Source organism: Gorilla gorilla, chromosome 10, assembly GCF_029281585.2.
Source record: "Gorilla gorilla gorilla isolate KB3781 chromosome 10, NHGRI_mGorGor1-v2.1_pri, whole genome shotgun sequence".
NCBI lineage: Eukaryota > Metazoa > Chordata > Mammalia > Primates > Hominidae > Gorilla > Gorilla gorilla.
In genome coordinates, this window is record NC_073234.2 from 20,038,395 (window position 1) to 20,047,947 (window position 9,553).

Here is a 9,553-nt window from a genome sequence, read left to right on the forward strand (position 1 = left end):
CTCCATCTCCAGTGAAACGGGAGCTCAAGGGCTTTCCTTTCGAGGGTCCATGCGTTCTGAGAGGGGACAGGATGCTGTGAAGGGCCTGCCTTTATCAAGAGATGGGGACACAGGGTCCTAAGAACCAAACAGAGAACACCTGAAAATGTATGGGGACAGCCAAGAAGCTGCGGGGAAAGAGGGGCAGCAGAGTCCAGGGGTATTGGCAGATGCAGAAACCCCAGGGCTGGTGGACTGAGGAAAAGAGTAGAGCTCTTTCTTCACTGCCTCCCCTGAGATTTGTGGAAACAGAAACTTTCCTTTTGGAAAAGTCACTTTCTTTATGCCATTTCTATTTTTTGCCATTACTTCCTTGTTGTTTCACCTGAAGACTTAGAAAAGTTTCTTTGGGAAATGCCAGCTGCCTCACCTCTCCTGAAGAGATGTCGGGAAAAGGTTTCTCTTTGGTTGGTTTGTCAACAGGACGGGTTGCAGTGGGGAGAAAACCCCATCGAGATGGCAAACACGGATAGAAAAATAAAAGTGTAGAACTTTGATCTCCTATCCAATTAAACATGCCCCTCCCACTCCCACCTGCAAGCACAGGCTGGACCCGCAGCTTGAGGGGTTGGGGTGGGTCTGCTTCTCCCATGCTGCCCGCTCAGCTCCTGGAGGCAGGGGTCTCCTTGTGTGTCTACCCCATGTAGATGGTGGCCAGGTGTCCCTGGCCCTCCTCCAGCTTTCTGTGGGCCTATGTGTTGGTAGTGGACTCCCTCCGTGGCAAGATGGTCTCCGTGGAGTGGTTGTGGTTCTTGCCATGGTGTTCAGGTTCACTCCACCATCCTGTCCCTGAGAAATCTCCTAAAAATTTCCTAGGAAAAATCAAGTATTCTTTTGGCCCAACCAGCAGCACTTGCCAGCGAGTGCTTCTCTGGTGGGATGTCCCATCTTCCAGCAGGCTGCTGTCCCACACCTCCTACTCCTCACTGACCTGTGAGCTCTCCCCCTTGAAGCCTCAGGAGCTACCAGGTCCTCCTCTGGCCCCGCTCTGTGCACCTGGCCTTCCCTAAAGTGCTGGTGGCCACCACACCCTTCCTTCCCAGTTGACTTTTAGTCCACATTGATGGGAGGGGAGACCAAGAGTGGGGCTGCTTTGGCTGCCTCTTTAAAGCCTTTAATGAGGGCTGGTGGTGGTGGTGGAGATATGGTTTGGCTTTGTGTCCCCCACATTTGTGGAACTTTGAACTTGAGAGAGACGATTTAGAAAGAAATTTCTAAGCAGCAAAGCATTCAAGAGGTAACTTGGGTGCTGTTAAGGGCATTTAGTTTTATAAGGGAAGCAGAGCATAAAAGTTCAGAAAATTTGCAGCCTGACAATGTGATAGAAAAGAAAAACTCATTTTCTGAGGAGAAATTCAAGCTGGCTACAGAAATTTGCATAAGTAACAAGGAGCCAAATGTTAATCCCCAGGACAATGGGAAAAAGTCTCCAGGGCATGTCAGAGGTCTCTGAAGGCAGCCCCTCCTGTCACAGGTCCAGAGGCCTAGGAGAAAAAAGTGGTTTCAAGGGCTGGGCCCCGGGTCTTTGTGCAGTGTACAGCCTAGGGACTTGGTGCCCTGCATCCCAGCCATGGCTGAAAGGGTCCAACATAGAGCTTGGGCCATGGCTTTAGAGGGTGCAAGCCTCAAGCTTTGGCAGCTTCCACATGGTGTTAAGCCTGCAAGTATACAGAAGTCAAGAATTGAGGTTTGGGAACCTCTGCCTAGATTTCAGAAGATGTATTAGGAAACACCTGGATGTCCAGGCAGAAGTTTGCTGTAGGGGGTGGCTCTCATGGAGAACCTCTGCTAGGGCAGTGTGGAAAGGAAATGTGGGGTCCCCACACAGAGTCACCACTGGGATGCTGCCCAGTGGAGCTGTGAGAAGAGGGCCACCATTTCAGATCCCAGAATGGTACATCCACTGACAGCTTGCACCATGTGCCTGGAAAAGCTGCAGAAACACAACACCAGCTCATGAAAGCAGCCAGGAGGGAGTCTATACCCTGCAAAACCACAGGGGCAGAGCTGCCCAAGGCCATGGGAGCCCACCTCTTGCATCAGTGTGATCTGGATGTTAGACTATGGAGTCAAAGGAGATCATTTTGGAGGTTTAAGATTTCACTGCCTGGAGATCAAGACCATCCTGGCTCCACTAAATATATATATATAAATAAATGAGCTGGGCATGGTGGTGGGTGCCTGTAGTTCCAGCTACTCAGGAGGCTGAGGCAGAAGAATGGCATGAACCTGGGAGGCGGAGCTTTCAGTGAGCCGAGATCACACCACTGCACTCCAGCCTGGGCGACAGAGTGAGACTCTGTCTCAAAAAAAAAAAGATTTCACTGCCCTACTGGATTTCAGACTTGCATGGAGCCTGTATCCCCTTTGTTTTGGCCAATTTCTCCCATTTGGAACAGCTGTATTTACCTAATGCCTGTACCCCCATTGTATCCGGGAAGTAACTAACTTGCTTTTTGATTTTACAGGCTTATGAGCAGAAGGGACTCGCCTTGTCTCAGATGAGACTTTGGACTCTGGACTTTTGAGTTAATGCTGAAATGAGTTAAGACTTTGAGGGACTGTTGGGAAGGCACAATTGGTTTTGAAATGTGAAGATATGAGATTTAGGATGGGCCAGGGGCAGAATGATATGGTTTGGCTCTGTGTCCCCACCCAAATGTCATCTTGTAGCTCCCATAATTCTCACATGTTGTGGGAGGGACCCAGTGGGAGATAATTGAATCATGGGGGCTGGTCTTTCCCATGCTGTTCTTGTGACAGTGAATAAGTCTCATGAGATCTGATGGTTTTAAAAAAAGGGGTTTTCCTTGCACAAGTTCTTTCTTTGCCTGCTGCCATCCATGTAAGATGTGACTTGCTCCTCCTTGCCTTCCACCATGATTGTGAGGCCTCCTCAGCCACATGGAAATGTAAGTCTGTTAAATCCTTTTTCCTGTATGAATTACCCAGTCTCGGGTATGTCTTTATCAGCAGCATGAAAACGGACTAATACAGGGGGTGTAAGCCCCAAATCATTAAAAGCTTTCTTTCAAGTGTGAAGGTTCTTGGAGCTCCTTGCTTGTACCTCTGGATTAGCCACAATTCAAGGACAACAGGAAAAGTCCCACCCAGCATGTACGGTATTTTAAATGAGACCATCCCAAACACTCCTCTACATTTGGTAGATGGCAGGAGATGGGCTGTAGGATGACATTGTTCCCATGGAGACACCCAGGTGCTGGGACTTCGGGACTCAGAAAGGTGGCAGCAGAATTGTTGTAGCTCTTGAGGGTCTAGTGTGATGGTCTTAGACGGAATGTGGAATAGGACAAGATCAGGAACCCCAAGGCCTAAGAGCTAATGAGCTCTGGTAGAACCGAAAGCCTGAGCTCTATAAGCTTGACTTTAAGGCACATTCTAGGTTCATTTCCTGGTAGTTCTTCATTAGTATTTAGAAAATTTATGTTTAGTGTCAGCTTATTTCAAAATACTAAAAAGAATTTAAAGCTGGTGAGGGATTTTGTTTTTTTAATAAGAGCATTTTTAATACACCAATAGGTACACAATATTTTGGCTATGTATAATATAATATGTTGCTGTGGAGATGTCCTGTATTTCTGGTGACAGCACTCAAAACACAAAAATCAAGAGGCATTGAACTGTATGGACACACTTGTGGGGACAGTGGACAGAGTATTTAAGATTGGGACTGTCCTGGAAGATCTAGAACATGTGCTCATTGTTCCTGTGGAGTGCAGCCACCTCCCTTGACCCAGTTGCTCTGCTGGGTTCTAGGCTGCCAGTACAAGGGATTTGGGAGCCAGAACAAAAACTGAATATTTAAGGTCTGATGGGAGCTTAGTCCCATTCTCAGATGGAGAAACTGTGGCCCGAAGAGAAGTGTGTTGTCTATAGTCATGTGGTTAATAAGAAGATATTTAGATTTAATTCAGGGAAGTACACATTGACTATGCATGTCTGTAAAAAACAGCCGGCTAGAAAGTGAAGGTAATTTACCCAGTCACTCAGATGTTTGGCCCACAAGATGTCCAACAAGTGTCTTCAGACATTTTTTTGTTGTTGTTTTGCACTAGTTTTTTTTTTTTGAGATGAAGTTTCACTCTTGTTTGCCCAGGCTGGAGTGCAATGGCACAATTTTGGCTCACTGCAACTTCCGCCTCCTGGGCTCAAGTAATTCTCCTGCCTCAGCCTCCCAAGTAGCTGGGATTACAGGTGTCTGCCACCACATCCGGCTAATTTTTTATATTTTAAGTAGAGACGGGCTTTCACCATGTTTGCCAGGCTGGTCTCGAACTCCTGACCTTCAGGTGATCCACCCACCTTGGCCTCCCAAAGTGCTGGGATTACAGGCGTGAACCACCGTGCCCTGCCTGTTTTGCACTAGTTTTTAATGGTTGTCATTATCTCTGGGTGTGAGAGTATTTTACAATTTACAAAACACTTTCCTATCTATAGTCTTCATCCTCTTAATATTTGTGCATTGTGGTGTATCAGGAATGCATTTGGCTGCAATTATCAGGAAACCCAACAACAATGGCTCAAATGCAGAGGGGGCTATTTTTCTCACATAACAGTAAATTCATAGATAGGTGTTTGTTGGTGATGGTTTAGTGGCTCAGTAATGCCGTCCTGACATCACTGTGATTCTTTACCCCGTGGTTGAAGGACGGCTGCTCTAGCACCAGGCGTCATATTCATTTTTCAAGTCAGGAATAAAAGAGAGGACACAGGTTGCTTCCCACAGCCCTGAGAATTCTTCTCATTGGTCAGAAATGTGTCACAGGCCCACCTCTGGCTACAGAGAGGCTAAGTAAGTGACTTTCACCTGGAGTTGGACACATCGCGCGCCCAAGCATAACTGAGTTCCCTCAGCAAGGCAAGGCAACCAACAGTGCCTGCCATAGGTGGGCCTCAGCTGCTCCTTCTCCCCTGCCTGGTCAGCAGGGATGTTTGGCTCTGCTGCATTTTCATTCCCTTTTTCTGCACGAACCTATTTATATAATAACCTTCATTCCTCCTGTGATTACAGAGGAAGAAAATGCTCATTGTAAAGCCCTAGAAATTTCAGGAAAAAATAGAGAGCAAATCATCTATAATCTTACACCTAAAGATAATGACAAATGTTAACATTTTAGAGTGTTTCCTTCCTGAAATTTTCCCACACATATATAAATGATATTACATTATATATTTATGATTGTATCATGCCTTTTTACTCAATAGTATATTGCATGTTCCCAGGCCATTAAAGTTTTTCAAAGCAATAATTATTTTTCAATTTTTACCATTTCTCTGATCACCATAGTAACACATGCTTCTTGTAAAACATTGATGTTTAACATATGAATACTCCCTATATTTCTGCCTCATGAGAAAACCACTATAAACAGTCAGGAACTTTATCAGAATTTTTTGAACTATTCCCACGTTATTAGACATTCAGGTTATTTCCAATTTTTCATTATTAAGGACAACATTTTGTTGAATATCCTTATACATGGATTTCATTCACATTTCTGATTATTTTCTTTGTGTAGATTCCTAGAAGCGGGATTACTGGGTAAAAGGCTATGAACATTTTCAAAGCTCCTGATGCATATTGCCAAATTGCTTTCTGGAAGGACTGTACCATTTATACTCTGACTAGCATTTTATAAGCATGCCCAACTTACTCCACACTCACCAGGATTTCAGAATCTCTTTCAGCCCTTTTGCAAGAAACCAATGTGGCTTAGCAGAATGCATAGCAGTCAGAAGTTCAACTAATTTCGATTAGTAGTCAGAAATCCTGATTTTAAGTTCTGAGTATGTCAGAACTTGTGTGTGACATTAGGTAAGTCACTTTATTTCTCAGTTTACTTAAAAAATATTGTGTAGTGTAGTGGACACTGTTGGTTACTTTTTTTTGTTTTTTGAGAAGGAGTCTTGCTCTGTTGCCCAGGCTGGAATGCAGTGGTGCAATCTCGGCTCACTGCAACCTCTGCCTCCCAGGTTCAAGCGATTCTCCTGCTTCAGCCTCCTGAGTAGCTGGGACTACAGGTGTGCACCACCATGCCTGGCTAATTTTTGTATTTTTAGTAGAGATGGGGTTTCACCAGGTTGGCCAGGCTGGTTGGTCTCCAACTCCTGACCTCGTGATCCACCAGCCTCAGCCTCCCACATTGCTGGGATTACAGGTGTGAGCCACCGTGCTCAGCTGGTTACCTTTTCAGTAATTACCTCCTCTTTATTTCATTGTAACAGGACCCTGATCTGTTTAGATGTGCACCTCTCCTCTCCATAGCCTTGAGCTTCAGGAGGTGCTGACCTCCGCTTTGATGCGTGGACACCGATTAATATCAGCAGTGCTTATCAGACTTTTTGGCCTCAGACCCCTTTACAATTTTAACAATAATTGAGAAACCTGAAGAAGGTTTGCTTATGTGGGCTATATCCATTGATATTTACTGTATTTGATGCTAAAATTGAGAAATTTTAAAACTATTTTTTTTTTTCAATTTGAGAGCAGGTACTGTTTATTAACCAACCAGCTTAGAAAAATAATCATGGTAGACACCTTAGTTCATTCTTCTAATAAGCCTGTTGATCTGGTCCTCCCTGTTGCCAGCATCTCCACCTTCTACAAAATGGGTGGTCTTTTTCTTCATTCCACCTCGTGGAGAAGACAATTTGAAGGGCCACAGGAAGTTATTTGCCTCTTTGAAGCGTTTTCCAACAGTATAGATCTCATGAATCAAATCCTCCACACAGATGATGCCGTATTTACCAAGAGATCGAGCAATCAAAGCGTTATCTGTCAAAGCAATTCGCTTCTTATTGATTTTGCCATAACCACGCTTGTAGATTAGTTCATTTACTGACTTCAGATTGGGGTACCCCCATGCAATATATGGCTCTACAATCCTCAGCGTGTTAATCGAAGCCTTGTTGAGCTTCACAAAGGTTCCATTGAAGATTTGACGAAGGCGAAGAAGCTGCAACACCTTTCGAACCTTTGGGCTCACTCCATTGATACCTCTGATTCTGATGACAAACGCCAATTTGGGTTCTGCAGGTACATAGAAGTTGCCCGCTTTTCTTGCCATCCTCGCCATTCGAATTTCAGTTCTGTACATCTGCCTATATTCCTTGTGATAGTGCTTTGCTTTTTCATAGATAAGCTTCCTCCTTGCCTTTCGAAGCATCTTTTGGGCAAACTTCTTTCTCAGGCGCTTGATCTTCAGCTCTGCGAAATTCCTTCACTTTTTCTTAAGGGTTTCTGGCACAGCAGGAACCTCCTTCTTCTTCTCTTCTACACCCTCCATGGTTCCAGCCGGAAAAAGAGGCATTTTAAAACTATTAATTAATTTGAAGGTAACAACATACGGGAGACCTAGGCATCCGTATGGGCCACTTGAGCCCAGGAGTTTGAGACCAGCCTGGGCAACATAGCAAAACCCCGTCTGTACTAAAAATACAAAAAATTAGCCGGGCCTGGTGGCACACATCTATAGATCCTCCCACTTCGGGAGGCTGAGATGGGAGGCTGAGGTGGAAGGCTGAGGTGGGAGGCTGAGGTGGGAGGATCACCTGAGCCCATAGAGCCAAGGCCGCAGTGAGCAGAGATTCAGCCATTGAACTACAGCCTGGGTGATAGGAGCGAGATCCTGTCTCAATAAAAAAAGATAACAACATATAAGCCCATAATATGTTAATCTGATTAACATATTTTAATGAAAATAACTATATTTTCAAAAAATTTTAGTAAGTAGAGCAGTATTGTTATGCATTTTTGCAAATCTTTTTACTGCCTGGCTGAGTGGAAGACAGCTGGATTCTCATATCTGCTTCTACATTCAATCTGTCGTGATCTCACACATCGCATACTCTCTAAAACTTCTTTGTGAGAGAATGAGGAAGAAAAAGGGGATAATGTTACGAAAATAATTTTGGCCTCATGGACCCCCTTAAAGGATCTCCAGGGACCTGAAACCACACTTTGAAACAGCCATGGTGATCCCATTCCCTTTGCGAGTAATTGCTGCAGGAGTGGGCTAGTATGCTTTCCTTTGGGAGCATGAATTTTCCCAAAGCCCACCGGCATCCTCTCCTAATTCCTCGCTGGTCAAAATGAATTTTTGCTCCCAAAGGAAAGTGTAAGAGATATATATGTTATTTTGTCTGTACGTGACATCAGGAAATGCTTCAACAATTTTTCTTCCAGCCTGAGGATGACGAAAGCCCATGTGAAAAGCAAAGACTAGGGATGGTGTGCAGGCCAAGCTGGGGGCCATGCTTGGAGTCCACCCTTGTTGTGTGACATAGAAAATTGATTTGGAGAAGGCATGTTAACAAAATTTGGTATGAGGAAGTAGAGGTGCTACACGCACCATACCCTAAAATGAGGACTGGGGTGAATTGAGAAGGTGTCTGCAGGCAGCAGGAATCAAGAAGCCTGCTGTTCCAGGCTGGGAAGCTGCTGACTCTGTTATGTGGTTGTGAATTAATGGATCCCACTATTTTCCTTTGAACTTGGGGACAGTAAGTGCCCATTGAGAGCACTAGGGGAAATGGTTTAACATTTAGGATATTAATGTGCACCGGCTATTATTTTGGTGGCCTTTGGTAGAGTCCTGTAAGAAAGAAACAAACTTGTGCCTGTCTTAGAGCAGAGAAAGCAGGAATCTTATCTGCAGGAGATATTGGGGCCCAGAAAATCCCTACTGGCCAGGTCTCTCTTAAACACCTTCCTTTAAGCTTCTCCACTGACACACTGGACAGGCTTTGTCAAGATCAGCTTGTTGGTGGGGACTCCCTGCCTGAGAATATTTTGGACTGTCTCCAGGCAGAGGTCTTTAAAGTAGCTCCAGGGAGATGGGCAGAGCACAGAGGCCAATGACCAGGAGACTCAAAGAACATATATCCAGGCAAAGTCTTTGACCCATGCTTAATAAGCCATGGAACTGACCAGAAACAAATTGATGGAAGCCTGCTAACTTTTAAAAGCCATACTGTCAAAGAAACCCTAATCTTGGCCAAGAAAAGCCATGGCATTTTTACTCTGTAGGGCAATCCCCACACCTTGAACCTATGGCTGCTAAAGCCCTTTTAATTAATTTATTATTATTATTTTGAGATGTGATCTCTCTTGCCCAGAATGGTCTCAAGCTACTGGGCTCAAATGATTCTCCTATTTATTTTTAATTTTTCTAAAACTTTTACAAGTTTTGAGAGGGGAGCTTAAGTTTTAATATTTTGAGATTTGCTATATCAAGTCTGCATTTACCCTAATTATCCTTAATTATTTTGCAGATTTTGATATCATTATATCTCTGCCGTTTTCTTAGTACTCACTTTTTTCTCTTTTAAATCTTTTTAAACTTAGAACATGATCTGGCTGATCTCAAAGAATTATGGAATTTTAAAGCCAGAAAGGACCTGATATGACTGTTCTCGAGTATTGGTTAAGTGACCTGCCTCATAAACCTTAAAAGAGTGAGTTTATTTAGTATACTTCTAATACAATTTTTAT

The 9,553-nt window shown here is 44.2% G+C and overlaps 1 protein-coding gene across 1 annotated transcript; it reads right to left on the reverse strand.

Moving 5' to 3' along the window:
- Window positions 1-6,539: 6,539 nt before the first annotated feature.
- On the reverse strand, window positions 6,540-7,365 carry LOC115930210 (large ribosomal subunit protein uL30-like). The gene has a single exon (XM_055357824.2). It carries the CDS (start codon window positions 7,224-7,226, stop codon window positions 6,600-6,602), a length of 627 nt encoding a protein of 208 aa, XP_055213799.1. The 5' UTR covers window positions 7,227-7,365; the 3' UTR covers window positions 6,540-6,599.
- Window positions 7,366-9,553: the final 2,188 nt, after the last annotated feature.

Bases quoted from the DNA above. Each gene is read 5' to 3' on its own strand.
- LOC115930210 (XM_055357824.2), bottom strand. From the start codon at position 7,226: ATGCTTCGAAAGGCAAGGAGGAAGCTTATCTATGAAAAAGCAAAGCAC.